General features: G+C 47.1%; 1 protein-coding gene across 1 annotated transcript in view; it reads left to right on the top strand.

Annotated features, from left to right (window-relative positions):
* The window catches only part of LOC115183914 (OTU domain-containing protein 7A), a 38,337-nt gene that overhangs the window by 10,065 nt on the left and 4,565 nt on the right, over positions 1–23,707 (top strand). Inside the window, exons 4-6 of the mRNA XM_029744890.1 lie at positions 16,955–17,069; positions 22,984–23,068; positions 23,325–23,675. Of these exons, the coding sequence (XP_029600750.1) occupies positions 16,955–17,069; positions 22,984–23,068; positions 23,325–23,675 (551 nt within the window). The remainder of the gene's footprint in view (positions 1–16,954; positions 17,070–22,983; positions 23,069–23,324; positions 23,676–23,707) is intronic.

Consider the following 23,707-nt stretch of genomic DNA (forward strand, 5'->3'; position numbering starts at 1 on the left):
TCTCCCATTTAGCACAATCAATGGGAAGATCTGTGTTGTTCAGTGTTCCTTGATAGCTGTAGTGTTTGTGACCTTCATGTCCCAGACAGGTTTCTACCAGTCTCTGTTTACTATAGAGAGGAACACAGCACACCACCACACGTTGAGGCTAGCTTGACCAGACACACTGACTGTTCATGTTTGAGTCCCAGATGACACCCTAAACCCTGCATAGTGCACTACTTTTGACCAGAGCATGTAGTCCCAAATAGAACCCTGTTCTCTTTGTAGTGCACTACAGTGGTCAAAAGTAATGCACTTATATAGGGGCGTATGTAGGGTGCCATTTGGGGCACAGACCCAATGCTTCCCTGATTGTATCTCCTTGTTCTGTTCTAGTTTGGAACTCCTATAAACATTCTAGAACACTGTTCAGAACAACAGCTGGCTTCCTTGTGATGTCATGCCATGTTCCAGTCAGAAGCTCCTCTGACTACAGTATATAAAAATACACAAGGTGCAATTTCAATCAATTAGCCCATGTCAGCTAACATTTCTACATTACTAGGTGAGGTAATCATCATCAAATGATGTTCCCAGGGGCCTGGACCTCCAGGGGACCCCTATTGATTTTTGTGGCGGCAGGTAGCCTAGTGGTTAGAGCTTTGGGCCAGTAACCAGCAGGTAGCCTAGTGGTTAGAGCACTGGGCCAGTAACCAGCAGGTAGCCTAGTGGTTAGAGCGTTGGGCCAGTAACCAGCAGGTAGCCTAGTGGTTAGAGCGTTGGGCCAGTAACCAGCAGGTAGTCTAGTGGTTAGAGCATTGAGCCAGTAACCAGCAGGTAGCCTAGTGGTTAGAGGGTTGGGCCAGTAACCCGCAGGTAGCCTAGTGGTTAGAGCGTTGGGCCAGTAACCAGCAGGTAGCCTAATGGTTAGAGTGTTGGGCCAGTAACCAGCAGGTAGCCTAGTGGTTAGAGCGTTGGGCCAGTAACCAGCAGGTAGCCTAGTGGTTAGAGCGTTGGGCCAGTAACCAGCAGGTAGCCTAGTGGTTAGAGCGTTGGGCCAGTAACCAGCAGGTAGCCTAGTGGTTAGAGCGTTGGGGCCAGTAACCAGCAGGTAGCCTAGTGGTTAGAGCGTTGGGCCAGTAACCAGCAGGTAGCCTAATGGTTAGAGTGTTGGGCCAGTAACCAGCAGGTAGCCTAGTGGTTGAAGCGTTGGGCCAGTAACCAGCAGGTAGCCTAGTGGTTAGAGCGTTGGGCCAGTAACCAGCAGGTAGCCTAGTGGTTAGAGCGTTGGGCCAGTAACCAGCAGGTAGCCTATGGTTAGAGCGTTGGGCCAGTAACCAGCAGGTAGCCTAATGGTTAGAGGGTTGGAGCAGTAACCAGCAGGTAGTCTAGTGGTTAGAGTGTTGGGACAGTAACCAGCAGTTAGCCTAGTGGTTAGAGCGTTGGGCCAGTAACCAGCAGGTAGCCTAGTGGTTAGAGCGTTGGGACAGTAACCGAAAGGTTGCTCGATCGAATCCCTGAGCTGACAAGGAAAAAATCTGTCGTTCTGCCCCTGAACAAGGCAGTTAATCCACTGGGGGGGGGGGGGGGGGGGGTGCTAAAGTGTTTTGCACGTGAGGTGGGTGGGCCCCGCAACTATATCTTGCTTAGGGCCCCCAAAAGGCTAGAGGCGCTTCTGGTTGTACTCTATGCAAATTGTTGTCAGGAGCAGGGAGGGAAGGGGGAAGGAGTTATTCAGGGAGAGGATGAGGGACGGGGTGTTCAGGGTTCAATAAGGGAGAGGATGAGGGAGGGGGTGTTCAGGGTTCAATAAGGGAGAGGATGAGGGAGGGGGTGTTCAGGGTTCAATAAGGGAGAGGGAGGGAGGGGGTGTTCAGTTTTCAATAAGGGAGAGGATGAGGGAGGGGGTGTTCAGGGTTCAATAAGGGAGAGGATGAGGGAGGGGGTGTTCAGGGTTCAATAAGGGAGAGGATGAGGGAGAGGGTGTTCAGGGTTCAATAAGGGAGAGGGAGGGAGGGGGTGTTCAGGGTTCAATAAGGGAGAGGGAGGGAGGGGGCGTCAGGGTTCAATAAGGGAGAGGGAGGGAGGGGGTGTTCAGGGTTCAATAAGGGAGAGGGAGGGAGGGGGTGTTCAGGGTTCAATAAGGGAGAGGATGCGGGAGGGGGTGTTCAGGGTTCAATAAGGGAGAGGATGAGGGAGGGGGTGTTCAGGGTTCAATAAGGGAGAGGATAAGGGAGGGGGTGTTCAGGGTTCAATAAGGGAGAGGATGAGGGAGAGGGTGTTCAGGGTTCAATAAGGGAGAGGGAGGGAGGGGGTGTTCAGGGTTCAATAAGGGAGAGGGAGGGAGGGGGCGTCAGGGTTCAATAAGGGAGAGGGAGGGAGGGGGTGTTCAGGGTTCAATAAGGGAGAGGGAGGGAGGGGGTGTTCAGCGTTCAATAAGGGAGAGGATGCGGGAGGGGGTGTTCAGGGTTCAATAAGGGAGAGGGAGGGAGGGGGTGTTCAGGGTTCAATAAGGGAGAGGGAGGGGGTGTTCAGGGTTCAATAAGGGAGAGGGAGGGGGTGTTCAGGGTTCAATAAGGGAGAGGGGGGGTGTTCAGGGTTCAATAAGGGAGAACAGAAAAGAGGAACAGAAAGAGGAACAGGGACAGGACAGCATGTTCAGTAATCTGTACTCTGGGCGCACCCCAAGTGGCACCCTAGTCCTTATGGTGCTAGTCCCTATAGAGGGTTCATGTTGAAAGTAGTGCTCTATAGAGGGTTCATGTTGAAAGTAGTGCTCTATAGAGGGTTCATGTGAAAGTAGTGCTCTATAGAGGGTTCATGTTGAAAGTAGTGCTCTATAGAGGGTTCATGTTGAAAGTAGTGCTCTATAGAGGGTTCATGTTGAAAGTAGTGCTCTATAGAGGGTTCATGTTGAAAGTAGTGCTCTATAGAGGGTTCATGTTGAAAGTAGTGCTCTATAGAGGGTTCATGTTGAAAGTAGTGCTCTATAGAGGGTTCATGTTGAAAGTAGTGCTCTATAGAGGGTTCATGTTGAAAGTAGTGCTCTATAGAGGGTTCATGTTGAAAGTAGTGCTCTATAGAGGGTTCATGTTGAAAGTAGTGCACTTTTGAGGGCTCATGTTGAAAGTAGTGCACTATAGAGGGAATAGAGTTCCATTTGGGCCTCTATCTACTCTGTGCAGCTAACAGCTGCCGTAGCGTGTTGGGGGCCTAATACTGATCATAGTGATACCATCCATACCAACTGTGAACCCTGTGTGAACCATGTCTTTACACTGATATGCATAGAGAGCAACAGGTGTCCCTGTACTCTCACTTCCTCTGACTGGTCTAGTTTAACCCTCACCTTTCATGGAGGGTGTTATGGGAGAGAGGGGTATGAGATGGGAGACGAGAGAGAGAGAGAGACAGACAGACAGACAGACAGACAGACAGACAGACAGACAGACAGACAGACAGGGAGGGAGGGAGGGAGGGAGGGAGGGAGGGAGGGAGGGAGGGAGAGGGAGCGAGAGAGTGAGAGAGAGAGAGGGAAAGAGAGAGAGAGGGAGAGAGGTGAGAAAGAAGGAGAGAGAGAGAGACAGAGAGGGAGATAGGTGGGGTTTGCACTTTTGCGATAATTACATAGGTTTTAGTGCAACAGGCAAGCTCAATCAAGCACAAATACAGTATTTGAAATTATTACGAACAATATTTGAATCCTGTTGCGCTGCCTGCCTGCCTGGCTGCCTGCGTTGCGTGCCTGGCTGTCTGCCTGCGTTGCGTGCCTGGCTGTCTGCCTGCGTTGCGTGCCTGGCTGTCTGCCTGCGTTGCGTGCCTGGCTGGCTGCCTGCGTTGCGTGCCTGGCTGGCTGCCTGCGTGCCTGGCTGCCTGCCTGCGTTGCGTGCCTGGCTGGCTGCCTGCGTTGCGTGCCTGGCTGTCTGCCTGCGTTGCGTGCCTGGCTGTCTGCCTGCGTTGCGTGCCTGGCTGGCTGCCTGCGTTGCGTGCCTGGCTGGCTGCCTGCGTGCCTGGCTGCCTGCCTGCGTTGCGTGCCTGGCTGGCTGCCTGCGTGACTGGTTGACCTGAGAGGTGAGGTGAGGTCGTAACTCTGTCAGAGGGTTATTATGGCTTGACTTGTTCAGACGGGTGTACAGTATATCACTCCAGACTAGAGAGGAAGACAAGAGAGTTGAGTTGATGATACATGTGTTGTTGAGACTCATTTAGCAAAGGGAAAAGGTAACCTTGTGTGACATGTGGTAATCAGCCATTTTGATAGTGCAGTACAGTTGAGTTTTTAAGGTACACATTTCTCCGTTATAGAAGACAATGTCAAGGCTATTGGCTCTCTTCAGAAGATAGTCATCACAACTCATTTCAGAATATATATGTTCTTCTTGACTGATTTGTTTTACAGTATAAAGGTACTGACATTTCAGTCATTATGGCTTCCATCAGTACACTACATGTAGGTTTTTGACAGATCAAACACTTCATTTAGTCTTCATTACCCAGGGGTATATTTAGTCTTCATTACCCAGGTGTATATTTAGTCTTCAATACCCAGGTGTATATTTAGTCTTCATTACCCAGGGGTATATTTAGTCTTCATTACCCAGGTGTATAGTTAGTCTTCAATACCCAGGTGTATATTTAGTCTTCATTACCCAGGGGTATATTTAGTCTTCATTACCCAGGTGTATAGTTAGTCTTCAATACCCAGGTGTATATTTATTTTTCTATACCCAGGTGTATATTTAGTCTTCATTACCCAGGGGTGTATTTAGTCTTCATTGCCCAGGGGTGTAGTTAGTCTTCATTACCCAGGGGTGTATTTAGTCTTCATTACCCAGGGGTATATTTAGTCTTCATTACCCAGGTGTATATTTAGTCTTCATTACCCAGGGGTGTATTTAGTCTTCATTACCCAGGGGTATATTTAGTCTTCATTACCCAGGGGTGTATTTAGTCTTCATTACCCAGGGGTGTATTTAGTCTTCATTACCCAGGGGTATATTTAGTCTTCATTACCCAGGGGTGTATTTAGTCTTCATTACCCAGGGGTATATTTAGTCTTAATTACCCAGGGGTGTAATTTAGTCACAGTAGCTGTCATTTCCTTTTGGTGTATTCTGTCTTTTCGGTCAGTCTTGTGATAGATTACATACAATCATTGAAAGATACCAAAGTTCTGGTAGTTTACTGGTCCATTTTGAAATTTTCCAGTAATATACCCTCCCTTTGCAACGCTAATTATGTCTTACAGTACATTGTCTCAATGCAGGGAGATGTATTTTATCTGATAGTACATTGTCTCAATGCAGAGAGATGTATTTTATCTTACAGTACATTGTCTCAATGCAGAGAGATGTATTTTATCTTACAGTACATTGTCTCAATACAGAGAGATGTATTTTATTTTACAGTACATTGTCTCAATGCAGAGAGATGTATTTTATCTTACAGTACATTGTCTCAATACAGAGAGATGTAATTTATCTTACAGTACATTGTCTCAATACAGAGAGATGTATTTTATCTGATAGTACATTGTTTCAATGCAGAGAGATGTATTTTATCTTACAGTACATTGTCTCAATACAGAGAGATGTATTTTATTTTACAGTACATTGTCTCAATACAGAGAGATGTAATTTATCTTACAGTACATTGTCTCAATGCAGAGAGATGTATTTTATCTTACAGTACATTGTCTCAATACAGAGAGATGTATTTTATTTTACAGTACATTGTCTCAATACAGAGAGATGTAATTTATCTTACAGTACATTGTCTCAATACAGAGAGATGTAATTTATCTTACAGTACATTGTCTCAATACAGAGAGATGTATTATATTTGACAGTACAGTACATTGTCTCAATACAGAGAGATGTAATTTATCTTACAGTATGTTGTCTCAATCAGTCAGTGGTGTAAAGTAATTCATCATGTCTCAGGCTTGAGGCTGATCAAACTGTGCGAGGAACTTTCTGTGAAAGGAAAGAGAGAACGTCGTCACACAGACACACACAAGCAAACACACAGAAAGACAGAACAGTCTCACTGAAGACCTGTGGGAGAAACCCTCAAGACCACAGCACAACACAGCTGTACTTTATCAGAGACACGAACACACTGCTTACGTAAACACTCCCACACACACAGGATGCAGCATTCCTCCCTACATTCTGAGCGTTACAGCTAAACCTTTTTGGCAAAAGCCCTGAACGTCAGAAGCTAGCTGACTGTCTGACAGACACTTTTACAGTACAGCCTGTACTCTGACTCAACAACCTTTGGAAAGAAAATTGTGATAAATAAAAAAATAAAGTATACCAATTTCATTTAAGGACCAATAAATTGACAGCCGTGCCGTATAGATGGCAAAATAGTTGGGAAGAGATGTTTTACGTACCAATGCCATGGCACATGGTATATGAACTGATATGCAAAACGCCGCCGGATTCAAAACTTAGAATTTTTTATTTATAATACAATATTCTTGCAACCAATTGAATGTTATTTATATGAGGGATACAACCTTCCCAGCTAGCTCTGCAGATAACACTACTGGGTGATCTGATAACTCTGCAGATAACACTACTGGGTGATCTGATAACTCTGGAGATAACACTACTGGGTGATCTGATAACTCTGCAGATAGCACTGCTGGGTGATCTGATAACTCTGCAGATAGCACTACTGGGTGATCTGATAACTCTGCAGATAACACTACTGGGTGATCTGATAACTCTGCAGATAACACTACTGGGTGATCTGATAACTCTGCAGATAACACTACTGGGTGATCTGATAACTCTGCAGATAACACTGCTGGGTGATCTGATAACTCTGCAGATAACACTACTGGGTGATCTGATAACTCTGCAGATAACACTGCTGGGTGATCTGATAACTCTGCAGATAACACTGCTGGGTGATCTGATAACTCTGCAGATAACACTACTGGGTGATCTGATAACTCTGCAGATAACACTACTGGGTGATCTGATAACTCTGCAGATAACACTGCTGGGTGATCTGATAACCCTGCAGATAGCAATACTGGGTGATCTGATAACTCTGCAGATAGCACTGCTGGGTGATCTGATAACTCTGCAGATAGTACTACTGGGTGATCTGATAACTCTGCAGATAACACTACTGGGTGATCTGATAACTCTGCAAATAGCACTACTGGGTGATCTGAAAACTCTGCAGATAGCACTGCTGGGTGATCTGATAACTCTGCAGATAGCACTGCTGGGTGATCTGATAACTCTGCAGATAGCACTGCTGGGTGATCTGATAACCCTGCAGATAGCAATACTGGGTGATCTGATAACTCTGCAGATAGCACTGCTGGGTGATCTGATAACTCTGCAGATAGCACTACTGGGTGATCTGATAACTCTGCAGATAACACTACTGGGTGATCTGATAACTCTGCAGATAGCACTGCTGGGTGATCTGATAACTCTGCAGATAGCACTACTGGGTGATCTGAAAACTCTGCAGATAGCACTGCTGGGTGATCTGATAACTCTGCAGATAGCACTACTGGGTGATCTGAAAACTCTGCAGATAACACTACTGGGTGATCTGATAACCCTGCAGATAGCACTGCTGGGTGATCTGAAAACTCTGCAGATAGCACTGCTGGGTGATCTGATAACTCTGCAGATAGCACTGCTGGGTGATCTGATAACTCTGCAAATAGCACTACTGGGTGATCTGAAAACTCTGCAGATAGCACTGCTGGGTGATCTGATAACTCTGCAGATAGCACTGCTGGGTGATCTGATAACTCTGCAGATAGCACTGCTGGGTGATCTGATAACTCTGCAGATAGCAATACTGGGTGATCTGATAACTCTGCAGATAGCACTGCTGGGTGATCTGATAACTCTGCAGATAACACTACTGGGTGATCTGAAAACTCTGCAGATAGCACTGCTGGGTGATCTGATAACTCTGCAGATAGCACTGCTGGGTGATCTGATAACTCTGCAGATAACACTACTGGGTGATCTGATAACTCTGCAAATAGCACTACTGGGTGATCTGAAAACTCTGCAGATAGCACTGCTGGGTGATCTGATAACTCTGCAGATAGCACTGCTGGGTGATCTGATAACTCTGCAGATAACACTACTGGGTGATCTGATAACTCTGGAGATAGCACTGCTGGGTGATCTGATAACTCTGGAGATAGCACTGCTGGGTGATCTGATAACTCTGGAGATAGCACTGCTGGGTGATCTGATAACTCTGCAAATAGCACTGCTGGGTGATCTGATAACTCTGCAGATAGTACTACTGGGTGATCTGATAACTCTGCAGATAGCACTGCTGGGTGATCTGATAACTCTGCAGATAGCACTGCTGGGTGATCTGATAACTCTGCAAATAGCACTACTGGGTGTTCTGATAACTCTGCAGATAGCACTACTGGGTGATCTGATAACTCTGGAGATAACACTACTGGGTGATCTAATAACTCTGCAGATAACACTACTGGGTTATCTGATAACTCTGCAGATAGCACTACTGGGTGATCTGATAACTCTGCAGATAGCACTACTGGGTGATCTGATAACTCTGGAGATAGCACTGCTGGGTGATCTGATAACTCTGGAGATAGCACTGCTGGGTGATCTGATAACTCTGGAGATAGCACTGCTGGGTGATCTGATAACTCTGGAGATAGCACTGCTTGGTGATCTGATAACTCTGGAGATAGCACTGCTGGGTGATCTGAAAAGTCATAGTCAATCAATCAATCGTATAATAATACTTTTAGCAAAAATGTTTATTTTCAATTTACAATCTGTAGAAACTTTGAGAATAGAAAGGTTCAGAACTTTTGTGAAACATCACTGCACAGTTGGAAAATATATGGCAAATAGAAATCCAATATGGTTGGTGTTAAGAGATAGATGAGAGGGGTTGAATGGAGCTGAAGGTTAGGAATAATAACTACTGATAATAACAAGATAACTCAAGTAAAACATACTGTGTCCGTAAAGCGTATATGGGTTCAGAACTTTTGTGAAAGAGCACAGTTTGAAAGATATGGCAAATAGAAATCAATCCGGATGGACAAATAGATGGTTGAGGGTAGAGGAATGACATCAGTAATAGATGGGAGATGTTGAGGGTAGAGGAAGGACATCAGTAATAGATGGGAGAGGTTGAGGGTAGAGGAAGGACATCAGTAATAGATGGGAGATGTTGAGGGTAGAGGAAGGACATCAGTAATAGATGGTTGAGGGTAGAGGAAGGACATCAGTAATAGATGGTTGAGGGTAGAAGAAGGACATCAGTAATAGATGGGAGAGGGTAGAAGAAGGACATCAGTAATAGATGGGAGAGGTTGAGGGTTAGGTAGGAAGGACATCGTAATAGATGGGAGAGGTTGAGGGTAGAGGAAGGACATCAGTAATAGATGGGAGAGGTGAGGGTAGAGGAAGGACATCAGTAATAGATGGTTGAGGGTAGAGGAAGGACATCAGTAATAGATGGGAGAGGGTAGATAGAAGAGACATCAGTAATAGATGGGAGAGGTTGAGGGTTAGAGGAAGGACATCAGTAATAGATGGGAGAGGTTGAGGGTTAGAGGAAGGACATCAGTAATAGATGGAGAGGTTGAGGGTAGAGGAAGGACATCAGTAATAGATGGGAGAGGTTGAGGGTAGAGGAAGGACATCAGTAATAGATGGTTGAGGGTTAGAGGAAGGACATCAGTAATAGATGGGAGATGTTGAGGGTAGAGGAAGGACATCAGTAATAGATGGGAGAGGTTGAGGGTAGAGGAAGGACATCAGTAATAGATGGGAGATGTTGAGGGTAGAGGAAGGACATCAGTAATAGATGGGAGATGTTGAGGGTAGAGGAAGGACATCAGTAATAGATGGGAGATGTTGAGGGTAGAGGAAGGACATCAGTAATAGATGGTTGAGGGTAGAGGAAGGACATCAGTAATAGATGGGAGAGGTTGAGGGTAGAAGAAGGACATCAGTAATAGATGGGAGAGGTTGAGGGTAGAGGAAGGACATCAGTAATAGATGGGAGATGTTGAGGGTAGAGGAAGGACATCAGTAATAGATGGGAGAGGTTGAGGGTAGAAGAAGGACATCAGTAATAGATGGTTGAGGGTAGAAGAAGGACATCAGTAATAGATGGTTGAGGGTAGAGGAAGGACATCAGTAATAGATGGGAGATGTTGAGGGTAGAGGAAGGACATCAGTAATAGATGGTTGAGGGTAGAAGAAGGACATCAGTAATAGATGGGAGATGTTGAGGGTAGAGGAAGGACATCAGTAATAGATGGTTGAGGGTAGAGGAAGGACATCAGTAATAGATGGGAGATGTTGAGGGTAGAGGAAGGACATCAGTAATAGATGGGAGATGTTGAGGGTAGAGGAAGGACATCAGTAATAGATGGGAGATGTTGAGGGTAGAAGAAGGACATCAGTAATAGATGGGAGAGGTTGAGGGTAGAGGAAGGACATCAGTAATAGATGGGAGAGGTTGAGGGTAGAGGAAGGACATCAGTAATAGATGGGAGAGGTTGAGGGTAGAGGAAGGACATCAGTAATAGATGGTTGAGGGTAGAGGAAGGACATCAGTAATAGATGGGAGAGGTTGAGGGTAGAGGAAGGACATCAGTAATAGATGGGAGAGGTTGAGGGTAGAGGAAGGACATCAGTAATAGATGGTTGAGGGTAGAGGAAGGACATCAGTAATAGATGGGAGAGGGTAGAAGAAGGACATCAGTAATAGATGGGAGAGGTTGAGGGTAGAGGAAGGACATCAGTAATAGATGGGAGAGGTTGAGGGTAGAGGAAGGACATCAGTAATAGATGGGAGATGTTGAGGGTAGAGGAAGGACATCAGTAATAGATGGGAGAGGTTGAGGGTAGAGGAAGGACATCAGTAATAGATGGGAGATGTTGAGGGTAGAGGAAGGACATCAGTAATAGATGGGAGAGGTTGAGGGTAGAGGAAGGACATCAGTAATAGATGGGAGATGTTGAGGGTAGAGGAAGGACATCAGTAATAGATGGGAGATGTTGAGGGTAGAGGAAGGACATCAGTAATAGATGGGAGAGGTTGAGGGTAGAGGAAGGACATCAGTAATAGATGGGAGAGGTTGAGGGTAGAGGAAGGACATCAGTAATAGATGGTTGAGGGTAGAGGAAGGACATCAGTAATAGATGGGAGAGGTTGAGGGTAGAGGAAGGACATCAGTAATAGATGGGAGAGGTTGAGGGTAGAGGAAGGACATCAGTAATAGATGGGAGATGTGAGGGTAGAGGAAGGACATCAGTAATAGATGGGAGATGTTGAGGGTAGAGGAAGGACATCAGTAATAGATGGGAGATGTTGAGGGTAGAGGAAGGACATCAGTAATAGATGGTTGAGGGTAGAGGAAGGACATCAGTAATAGATGGGAGAGGTTGAGGGTAGAGGAAGGACATCAGTAATAGATGGTTGAGGGTAGAGGAAGGACATCAGTAATAGATGGTTGAGGGTAGAGGAAGGACATCAGTAATAGATGGGAGAGGTTGAGGGTAGAGGAAGCACATCAGTAATAGATGGGAGATGTTGAGGGTAGAGGAAGGACATCAGTAATAGATGGGAGAGGTTGAGGGTAGAGGAAGGACATCAGTAATAGATGGGAGAGGTTGAGGGTAGAGGAAGGACATCAGTAATAGATGGGAGAGGTTGAGGGTAGAAGAAGGACATCAGTAATAGATGGTTGAGGGTAGAAGAAGGACATCAGTAATAGATGGTTGAGGGTAGAGGAAGGACATCAGTAATAGATGGGAGATGTTGAGGGTAGAGGAAGGACATCAGTAATAGATGGGAGAGGTTGAGGGTAGAGGAAGGACATCAGTAATAGATGGGAGAGGTTGAGGGTAGAGGAAGGACATCAGTAATAGATGGTTGAGGGTAGAGGAAGGACATCAGTAATAGATGGGAGAGGTTGAGGGTAGAGGAAGGACATCAGTAATAGATGGGAGAGGTTGAGGGTAGAGGAAGGACATCAGTAATAGATGGGAGATGTTGAGGGTAGAGGAAGGACATCAGTAATAGATGGGAGATGTTGAGGGTAGAAGAAGGACATCAGTAATAGATGGTTGAGGGTAGAGGAAGGACATCAGTAATAGATGGGAGAGGTTGAGGGTAGAGGAAGGACATCAGTAATAGATGGTTGAGGGTAGAGGAAGGACATCAGTAATAGATGGGAGAGGTTGAGGGTAGAGGAAGGACATCAGTAATAGATGGGAGAGGTTGAGGGTAGAGGAAGGACATCAGTAATAGATGGGAGATGTTGAGGGTAGAGGAAGGACATCAGTAATAGATGGGAGATGTTGAGGGTAGAGGAAGGACATCAGTAATAGATGGTTGAGGGTAGAGGAAGGACATCAGTAATAGATGGGAGAGGTTGAGGGTAGAAGAAGGACATCAGTAATAGATGGGAGAGGTTGAGGGTAGAAGAAGGACATCAGTAATAGATGGGAGAGGTTGAGGGTAGAAGAAGGACATCAGTAATAGATGGGAGAGGTTGAGGGTAGAGGAAGGACAGGAGTAAAAACAAACACAGAACTATTGTAAAATAGACCTTGTCCATAAAATGTATATTGTATGAATAAGCTGGAAATACAGGCCTAGGAGTTGTTGTTCATTAGTTTACTCCAGTTAGGGGAGGGGTGGTAGGGTTGGAGGGGAATAAAGGAAATATATATACAAAAATATGTATATGTGTTTTTATATGTGTGTATGTATGTATGTGCATATGTATGCATTTAAATGTGTATGTAAACTCAGCAAAAAAAGAAACGTCCTCTCACTGTCAACTGCGTTTATTTTCAGCAAACTTAAAATGTGTAAATATTTGTATGAACATAACAAGATTCAACAACTGAGACATAAACTGAACAAGTTCCACAGACATGTGACGAACAGAAATGGAATAATGTGTCCCTGAACAAAGGGGGGGTCACAATCATAAGTAACAGTCAGTATCTGGTGTGGCCACCAGCTGCATTAAGTACTGCAGTGCATCTCCTCCTCATGGACTGCACCAGATATGCCAGTTCTTGCTGTGAGATGTTACCCCACTCTTCCACCAAGGCACCTGCAAGTTCCTGGACATTTCGAGGGTGAATAGCCCTAGCCCTCACCCTCCGATCCAACAGGTCATGGCAGAACACTGACATTCCTGTCTTGAAGGAAATCATGCACAGAACGAGCTGTATTGCTGGTGGCATTGTCATGCTGGAGTGTCATGTCAGGATGAGCCTGCAGGAAGGGGAACACATGAGGGAGGAGGATGTCGTCCCTGTAACGCACAGCGTTGAGATTGCCTGCAATGACAAGAAGCTCAGTCCGATAATGCTGTGACACATCGCCCCAAACCATAACGGACCCTCCACCTCCAAATCGATCCCACTCCAGAATACAGGCCTCGGTGTAACGCTCATTCCTTTGACGATAAACGCGAATCCGACCATCTCCCCTGGTGAGACAAAACCGCGACTCGTCAGTGAAGAGCACTTTTTGCCAGTCCTGTCTGGTCCAGCGACGGTGGGTTTGTGCCCATAGGCGACGTTGTTGCCGGTAATGTCTGCCTTACAACAGGCCTACAAGCCTTCATTCCAGCCTCTCTCAGCCTATTGCAGACAGTCTGAGCACTGATGGAGGGATTGTGCATTCCTGGTGTAACTCGGCAGTTGTTGTTGCCATCCTGTATCTGTCCCTCAGGTGTGATGTTCGGATGTACCGATCCTGTGCAGGTGTTGTTACATGTGGTCTGCCACTGCGAGGACGATCAGCTGTCCGTCCTGTCTCCCTGTAGCACTGTCTTAGGCGTCTCACAGTACGGACATTGCAATTTATTGCCCTAGCCACATCTGCAGTCCTCATGCCTCCTTGCAGCATGCCTAAGGCACGTTCACGCAGATGAGCAGGGACCCTGGGCATCTATCTTTTGGTGTTTTTCAGAGTCAGTAGAAAGGCCTCTTTAGTGTCCTAAGTTTTCATAACTGTGGCCTTAATTGCTTACCGTCTGTATGCTGTTAGTGTCTTAACGGCCCGATCCACAGGTGCATGTTCATTAATTGTTTATGGTTCATTGAACAAGCATGGGAAACAGTGTTTAAACCCTTTACAATGAAGATCTGTCAAGTTATTTGGATTTTTACGAATTATCTTTGAAAGACAGGTCCTGAAAAAGGGACATTTTACAGTCCGGAACCTCCTGAGACGACCTACAGCCTGGAACCTCCTGAGACGGCCTACAGCCCGGAACCTCCTGAGACGGCCTACAGCCCGGAACCTCCTGAGACGGCCCGCAGTCCGGAGTCTTCAGCGACGGTCCGCAGTCCGGAGTCTCCGGCGGCGGTCCGCAGTCCAGAGTCTCCGGCGGCGGTCCGCAGTCCAGAGTCTCCGGCGGCGGTCTGCAGTCCAGATTCTCCGGTGGCGGTCTGCAGTCCAGATTCTCCAGCGGCGGTCTGCAGTCCAGAGTCTCCAGCGGCGGTCTGCAGTCCAGAGTCTCCAGCGGCGGTCTGCAGTCCAGAACCTCCAGCGGCGGTCTGCAGTCCAGAGTCTCCAGCGGCAGTCTGCAGTCCAGAACCTCCGGTGATGATCCACGGTCCGGGTCCTTCGGTGACGATCCAGGGTCCGGTGACACAAAAGCGGAGGGATCAGCGGGCGGAGCGGGGGTTACGCCCCGAACCGGAGCCGCCTCCTCTGCTGAAGGATCCGCGGGATGAGAAGGTTCTGCGCACTGCACCAGAGCCGCCATAGACATTAGTAACCCACCCTACCCTCCCTTTCTTTACTTTTTGTTGTTGTTGTTGTTGTTTTAGGTGCGTTCGTAGTCCGCACCTTTGGGGGGAGGTACTGTCACGTCCTGACCATAGAAAGCTGTTATTTTCTATGGTAGAGTAGGTCAGGGCGTGACAGGGTTTTTTTCTAGTTTAGATTTTCTATGTTGTTAGGTTCTAGTTTTGTATTTCTATGTTGGTTTTTTGTTTGGGATGATCTCCAATTATAGGCAGCTGGTCATCATTGTCTCTAATTGGAGATCATACTTAAGTAGGTGTTTTTCCCACCTGGGTTGGTGGGAGATTGTCTTTGAGTTAGTGTATGTTTCACCTCTGCGTCACGGGTTGTTGTTTTTGTTCTTTAGTTTATTTGTATGTATTGCATAGTTTCACAGTTCAATACAAAATGTGGAACGAGACACACGCTGTGCTTTGGTCCGCTTCTTCAACCTACGACAACCATGACAGGACGTTTCTTTTTTTGCTGTGTTTAGATGTATAAATACACATACAAAAATATGTATGTATGTATGTGTATTTATATGTATGTATGTTTATCTATATGTGTGTGTGTGTGTGTGTGTGTGTGTGTGTGTGTGTGTGTGTGTGTGTGTGTGTGTGTGTGTGTGTGTGTGTGTGTGTGTGTGTGTCTGTGTGTGTGTGTGTATATATATTTGCAGAAAATATGTGGGGGATTGGAAGTGATGCAGACAATTACATTGGTGGAAGCCAATGCACTATTAAAGCTGATCCCCCTCACTAACAAAGAAAGAAAGGAACCAGACCCTCGTGACAGAGACTCATCTATCTCTCTCTAGACAGTGTTATTATGGTGTGTGAACATCCACCCACACAACACACTCCCTGTAATGTCAGCATAGGTGCTTCTCAGCAACATCCGTTGTTTTATATGTTGGCTGAAGAAGAAAAGAGAAAAAAAGGCCATCTTGGCATCAAAAGTGTCAAGAGGAAGTTGATACAAATAGAAGGCTAAGTGTTTTAGGCAGTGGGCAACAGAGCTCATTATACCATGACTTTATGAGACAGTGTTTACTGTGATTATTGGGTCTGTGTGAACTTTCAAACCAGAATTGCCCTCCTGGTCAATAGAGGCTCTGCTTATCCTACCTAGGCTGTGTGGTTATCTGGCTGTGTGGTTACCTGGCTGTGTGGTGACCTGGCTGTGTGGTTACCTGGCTGTGTGGTTACCTGGCTGTGTGGTTACCTGGCTGTTGTGGTTATCTGGCTGTGTGGTTACCTGGCTGTATGGTTACCTGGCTGTTGTGGTTACCTGGCTGTTGTGGTTACCTGGCTGTATGGTTACCTGGCTGTGTGGTTACCTGGCTATGTGGTTACCTGGCTGTGTGGTTACCTGGCTGTGTGGTTACCTGGCTGTGTGGTTATCTGGCTGTGTGGTGTGTAGTTACCTGGCTGTGTGCTTACCTGGCTGTTGTGGTTACCTGGCTGTTGTGGTTACCTGGCTGTGTGGTTACCTGGCTGTTGTGGTTACCTGGCTGTGTGGTTACCTGGCTGTTGTGGTTACCTGGCTGTGTGGTTACCTGGCTGTATGGTTACCTGGCTGTGTGGTTACCTGGCTGTGTGGTTACCTGGCTGTGTGGTTACCTGGCTGTTGTGGTTATCTGGCTGTGTGGTGTGTGGTTACCTGGCTGTGTGGTTATCTGGCTGTGTGGTTACCTGGCTGTGTGGTTACCTGACTGTTGTGGTTAGCTGGCTGTGTGGTTACCTGGCTGTGTGGTTACCTGGCTGTATGGTTACCTGGCTGTGTGGTTACCTGGCTGTATGGTTACCTGGCTGTTGTGGTTATCTGGCTGTGTGGTTACCTGGCTGTTGTGGTTACCTAGCTGTGTGGTGTGTGGTTACCTGTCTGTGCTGTGTGGTTACCTGGCTGTTGTGGTTACCTGGCTGTGTGGTGTGTGGTTACCTGGCTGTGTTGTTACCTGTCTGTACTGTGTGGTTACCTGGCTGTGTGTTTGTACCCCTGCTTATCTGATCTGACCATATTGATGTGTGATCTGATCTGACCATAATGATGTGTGATCTGATCTGACCATAATGATGTGTGATCTGATCTGACCATAATGATGTGTGATCTGATCTGACCATAATGATGTGTGATCTGTGTTTTTCAGCTGTGATCCCGCTGACTGACTCAGAACACAAGCTGCTATCTCTCCACTTCGCTACGGACCCTGGGAAGGACTGGGAGTGGGGCCGGGACGACAACGACAACATCAAGCTAGCCAAGTGAGTTTGTTACAACCAACAACAAACAGGTGGTGGTGGTGGTGGGGGTAATAGGGGCGGTAATAGGGGTGGAGAGGTAGTAGGGGTGGAGGGGTAATAGGGGTGGAGGGGGTGAATGAGATATAATGGGTGGAGGGGGTAGTAGGGGTGGAGGGGGTAGTAGGGGTGGAGGGGGTAGTAGGGGTGGAGGGGTAGTAGGGGGGGTATAGGGGTGGGGGGGGTAATAGGGGTGGGGGGTAGTAGGGTTGGAGGGGTAATAGGGGTGGAGGGGGTGGAGGAGATAGAATGGGTGGAGGGGGTAGTAGGGGTGGGGGGGGTAGTAGGGGGGGTAATAGGGGTGGGGGGTAGTAGGGTTGGAGGGGTAATAGGGGTGGAGGAGATAGAGAGGGGGAGGGGATAGTGAGGGGGAGGGGATAGTAAGGGGATAGTGAGGGGGAGGGGATAGTAAGGGGGAGAGGGGGAGGGGATAGTAAGGGGGGAGAGGGGATAGTAAGGGGCTAGTGAGGGGGAGGGGATAGTAAGGGGGGAGAGGGGGAGGGGATAGTAAGGGGGGAGAGGGGGAGGGGATAGTAAGGGGATAGTGAGGGGGAGGGGATAGTAAAGCGGGAGGGGATAGTGAGGGGGAGGGGGAGGGTAAGGGGGGAGAGGGGGAGGGGATAGTAAGGGGATAGTGAGGGGGAGGGGATAGTAAAGCGGGAGGGGATAGTGAGGGGGAGGGGATAGTAAAGCGGGAGGGGATAGTGAGGGGGAGGGGATAGTAAGGGGGGAGAGGGGGAGGGGATAGCGAGGGGGGAGAGGGGGAGGGGATAGGGAGGGGGGAAAGGGGGAGGGGATAGGGAGGGGGGAAAGGGGGAGGGGATAGTAAGGGGGAGAGGGGGAGGGGATAGTGAGGGGGAGGGGATAGTAAGGGGGGAGAGGGGGAGGGGATTGTGAGGGGGAGGGGATAGCGAGGGGGGAGAGGGGGAGGGGATAGCGAGGGGGGAGAGGGGGAGGGGATAGGGAGGGGGGAAAGGGGGAGGGGATAGTAAGGGGGGAGAGGGGGAGGGGATAGTGAGGGGAAGGGGATAGTAAGGGGGGAGAGGGGGAGGGGATAGTGAGGGGGAGGGGATAGTAAGGGGAGGAGATAGTAAGGGGGAGAGGGGGAGGGGATAGTGAGGGGGGAGAGGGGGAGGGGGATAGTGAGGGGGAGGAGATAGTAAGGGCGGAGGGGACAGTTAAAGCCTTGCTTCTTCTCTGTGGGAGGACAGTAAATACAGAGGAGAAATGAGAAGAGGAAAAACGTAGACAGAAAGTAGGAGAGGAGATCCCCCCTCTAATCATAGAGTCATTATCTCTAGGCTTCATACATCATTATCTTCTATAACGCTGCTTTACACAGAGGATCTCAACTCTGATCTGAATGGCATAACCTCACGGAGCACTGTCTGTCTGTCTGTCTGTCTGTCTGTCTGTCTGTCTGTCTGTCTGTCTGTCTGTCTGTCTGTCTGTCTGTCTGTCTGTCTGTCATGGAGCAGTGTCTGTCTGTCGGTCGGTCTGTCTGTCTCTCTGTCTGTCTGTCTGTCTGTCTGTCTGTCTGTCTGTCTGTCTGTCTGTCTGTCTGTCTGTCTGTCTGTCTGTCTGTCTGTCTGGCATGGAGCAGTGTCTGTCCGTCTGTCCGTCTGTCCGTCTGTCTGTCATGGAGCAGTGTCTGTCTGTCTGTCTGTCATGGAGCAGTGTCTGTCTGTCTGTCTATCTGTCTGTCTGTCTGTCTGTCTGTCTGTCTGTCTGTCTGTCTGTCTGTCTGTCTGTCTGTCTGTCTGTCATGGAGCAGTGTCTGTCTGTCTGTCATGGAGCAGTGTCTGTCTGTCTGTCATGGAACACTGTCTGCCTGTTATGGAACACTGTCTGTCTGTCATGGAACACTGTCTGTCAGTTAGAATGAGAGAAAGAGACAGGATGCTTGGTTGATGAGATCATTTCTGAGACTTTAAAAACCACTCATTTGTGAGACTTACATTGAATGATTTCCCACTGGGAATTTGGGTTCCTTAGAGAAGAAAACTAGCCATTAATTGTGTACATATGTGAAGTGTTTGTGAAGTTAGACCCTCTGAAGGTAATTGTGAAGTTACACTCTGAAGGTGTTTGTGAAGTTATAGACTCTGAAGGTGATTGTGAAGTTAGACCCTCTGAAGGTGTTTGTGAAGTTAGACCCTCTGAAGGTGATTGTGAAGTTAGACCCTCTGAAGGTGATTGTGAAGTTAGAGACTCTGAAGGTGTTTGTGTGGTTAGACCCTCTGAAGGTGATTGTGAAGTTAGACCCTCTGAAGGTGATTGTGAAGTTACAGACTCTGAAGGTGTTTGTGAAGTTAGAGACTCTGAAGGTGTTTGTGAGGTTAGACCCTCTGAAGGTGATTGTGAAGTTAGAGACTCTGAAGGTGTTTGTGAGGTTAGACCCTCTGAAGGTGATTGTGAAGTTAGACCCTCTGAAGGTGATTGTGAAGTTACAGACTCTGAAGGTGTTTGTGAAGTTAGAGACTCTGAAGGTGTTTGTGAGGTTAGACCCTCTGAAGGTGATTGTGAAGTTACAGACTCTGAAGGTGTTTGTGAAGTTAGAGACTCTGAAGGTGTTTGTGAGGTTAGACCCTCTGAAGGTGTTTGTGAGGTTAGACCCTCTGAAGGTGATTGTGAGGTTAGACCCTCTGAAGGTGATTGTGAAGTTACAGACTCTGAAGGTGATTGTGAAGTTTGACCCTCTGAAGGTGTTTGTGAAGTTATAGACTCTGAAGGTGATTGTGAAGTTAGACCCTCTGAAGGTGATTGTGAAGTTAGACCCTCTGAAGGTGATTGTGAAGTTACAGACTCTGAAGGTGTTTGTGAAGTTAGAGACTCTGAAGGTGTTTGTGAAGTTAGACCCACTGAAGGTGATTGTGAAGTTAGAGACTCTGAAGGTGTTTGTGAGGTTAGACCCTCTGAAGGTGATTGTGAAGTTAGACCCTCTGAAGGTGATTGTGAAGTTACAGACTCTGAAGGTGTTTGTGAAGTTAGAGACTCTGAAGGTGTTTGTGAGGTTAGACCCTCTGAAGGTGATTGTGAAGTTAGAGACTCTGAAGGTGTTTGTGTGGTTAGACCCTCTGAAGGTGATTGTGAAGTTACAGACTCTGAAGGTGTTTGTGAAGTTAGAGACTCTGAAGGTGTTTGTGAGGTTAGACCCTCTGAAGGTGTTTGTGAGGTTAGACCCTCTGAAGGTGATTGTGAGGTTAGACCCTCTGAAGGTGATTGTGAAGTTACAGACTCTGAAGGTGATTGTGAAGTTTGACCCTCTGAAGGTGTTTGTGAAGTTAGACCCTCTGAAGGTGTTAGTGAAGTTAGATACTCTGAAGGTGTTTGTGAAGTTAGAGACTCTGAAGGTGTTTGTGAAGTTACAGACTCTGAAGGTGTTTGTGAAGTTGTTTGTGAAGTTAGACCCTCTGAAGGTGTTTGTGAAGTTAGAGACTCTGAAAGTGTTTGTGAAATTACAGACTCTGAAGGTGTTTGTGAGGTTAGACCCTCTGAAGGTGTTTGTGAGGTTAGACCCTCTGAAGGTGTTTGTGAAGTTACAGACTCTGAAGGTGTTTGTGAAGTTAGACCCTCTGAAGATGATTGTGAAGTTAGACCCTCTGAAGGTGTTTGTGAAGTTACAGACTCTGAAGGTGTTTGTGAAGTTAGACCCTCTGAAGATGATTGTGAAGTTAGACCCTCTGAAGGTGTTTGTGAAGTTAGAGCCTCTTTTTTGGTATTTACTTTTCTATCTAAAAGACAGTCTTAAGATTTTGAAAATAAGTTTCTAGTGGAGTTAAAGGCACTATAATGATGCAATGGAGCCTTGACCCGTTTTGTAACTGAGGTCTTTTAAGGTCCTTCTCCCTTGGAGCAGCTGGGTTCTCTGGCAGCGGCTCATTTGACAATATATAAATAACTCTGTCCATTTACTTTGTCAAGTAAGCTTCCAGTGTATTCCACTGCAAGACAAAATAGAACATTTTAGGGCCCTGGTCAATCAGACAAAACAGGATGTTTTAGGGCCCTGGCCAATCAGAAGGTTATAGGGCCCTGGTCAATCAAGTCAGCTAACTGTGCTGCAGGGTTATAGGGCCCTGGTCAATCAAGTCCGCTAACTGTGCTGCAGGGTTATAGGGCCCTGGTCAATCAAGTCAGCTAACTGTGCTGCAGGGTTATAGGGCCCTGGACAATCAAGTCAGCTAACTGTGCTGTGGGTTATAGGGCCCTGGTCAATCAAGTCAGTTAACTACTGTGCTGCAGGGTTATAGGGCCCTGGTCAATCAAGTCAGCTAACTGTGCTGTGGATTATAGGGCCCTGGTCAATCAAGTCAGCTAACTGTGCTGTGGGTTATAGGGCCCTGGTCAATCAAGTCAGCTAACTGTGCTGCAGGGAACATTGAAAAATATAATTCTTCTTGAATACAAGAATGAATGTTGGGATTTGTGTTCTCAACTAAACATTGTTCCCAGCACTAAACATAAAGGGCCTTATTTTATTAGAGATGAACTATCCATAGTTTATTATCTATAAAACTTTAACATGTATCACTGTAGTGTGAGGTTACTAGTGTTCAATCTTAATTCATGGCTAAATAAACTCAGCAAAAAAAGAAACGTCCTCTCACTGTCAACTGAGTTTATTTTCAGCAAACTTAACATGTGTAAATATTTGTATGAACATAACAAGGTTCAACAACTGAGACATAAACTGAACAAGTTCCACAGACATGTGACTAACAGAAATGCTGCATTAAGTACTGCATCTCCTCTCATCTCCAGCATGGACTGCACCAGATTTGCCAGTTCTTTCTGTGAGATGTTAACCCACTCTTCCACCAAGGCACCTGCAAGTTCCCGGACATTTCTGGGGGGAATGGCCCTAGCCCTCACCCACCGATCCAACAGGTCCCAGACGTGCTCAATGGGATTGAGATCCGGGGTCTTCGCTGGCCATGGCAGAACACTGACATTCCTGTCTTGCAGGAAATCACGCACAGAACGCGCAGTATGGCTGGTGGCATTGTCATGCTGGAGGGTCATGTCAGGATGAGCCTGCAGGAAGGGTACCACATGAGGGAGGAGGATGTCTTTCCTGTAACACACTGCGTTGAGATCGGCTGCAATGACAACAAGCTCAGTCCGATGATGCTGTGACACACCGCCCCAGACCATGACGGACCCTCCACCTCCAAATCGATCCCATTCCCGAGTACAGGCCTCGGTGTAATGCTCATTCCTTCAACGATAAATGCAAATCCGACCATCACCCCTGGTGAGACAAAACCGCGACTCGTCAGTGAAGAGCACTTTTTGCCAGTCCTGTCTGGTCCAGCGACGGTGGGTTTGTGCCCATAGGTGACGTTGTTGCCGGTGATGTCTGGTGAAGACCTGTCCATCCTGTCTCCCTGTAGTGCTGTCTTAGGCGTCTCACAGTACGGACATTGCAATTTATTTCCCTGGCCACATCTGCAGTCCTCATGCCTCTTTGCAGCATGCCTAAGGCACGTTCACGCTGATGAGCAGGGACACTGGGCATCTTTCTTTTGGTGTTTTTCAGAGTCAGTAGAAAGGCCTCTTTAGTGTCCTAAGTTTTCATAACTGTGACCTTAATTGCCTACCTTCTGTAAGCTGTTAGTGTCTTAACGACCGTTCCACAGGTGCATGTTCATTAATTGTTTATGGTTCATTGAACAAGCATGGGAAACAGTGTTTAAACCCTTTACAATGAAGATCTTTGAAGTTATTTGGATTTTTACGAATTATCTTTGAAAGACAGGGTCCTGAAAAGGGACGTTTCTTTTTTTTTGCTGAGTTTATATTTCTTCAAAAGTGTAGCATTTATAATCCAGATTTACTGTTGATATCTAATGTTCGTAACCTTTCTCTCCTTCAGTTTAATTCTGTCTCTGGAAGCCAAACTGAACCTGCTGCACAACTACATGAACGTAACATGGATCAGGATACCATCTGAAACCAGGGTACCTCTCCTCTTTCTCTTCCACATTGATTGGCTAATGCCAGCAAATAATTGTTGTACATGGATTTGATAGGTTGTTCTGCATCCGTGTTGTACTGCCAGCTCCCCAGCACCTTACTGTCTATATACAAAGAATTAAGCAAACTACAATTTACTGTCAAAGTCTTGAAATTGAGTAGATTAGACAGATCAACATAATTTACTGATTGCGCTTCCTCTCCATCCCTTCTCACCCCTCCCTCCCTCTCTCTCTCCAGGCTCCCCTGGCCCAGCCGGAGTCTCCCACGGCGTCCCATGGCGGTGATGACGTCCAGTCTCTAGCCGACTCCATGGACTCCGACCGTGACTCCGTCTGCAGCAACTCCAACGTCAACAACGGCAAGGTCTCCACGAAGGACAAGGACAAGGATCCCAAGGAGAAGACGGAGAGGCAGCAACAGCGTAAAGACAAGGACAAGACCAGGACGGACTCTGTGGCCAACAAGCTAGGCAGCTTCAGCAAAACCCTGGGTATCAAGCTGAAGAAGAACATGGGAGGTCTGGGAGGGCTGGTCCACGGAAAGATCAACCGCTCCAACTCTGGAGGCAACGGCCGGAACAACGGAGGAGTGGGGGGCAACGGAGGAGGGGGGGGGCGGCA

This window comes from Salmo trutta, unplaced genomic scaffold (assembly GCF_901001165.1).
Source record: "Salmo trutta unplaced genomic scaffold, fSalTru1.1, whole genome shotgun sequence".
Taxonomy (NCBI): domain Eukaryota; kingdom Metazoa; phylum Chordata; class Actinopteri; order Salmoniformes; family Salmonidae; genus Salmo; species Salmo trutta.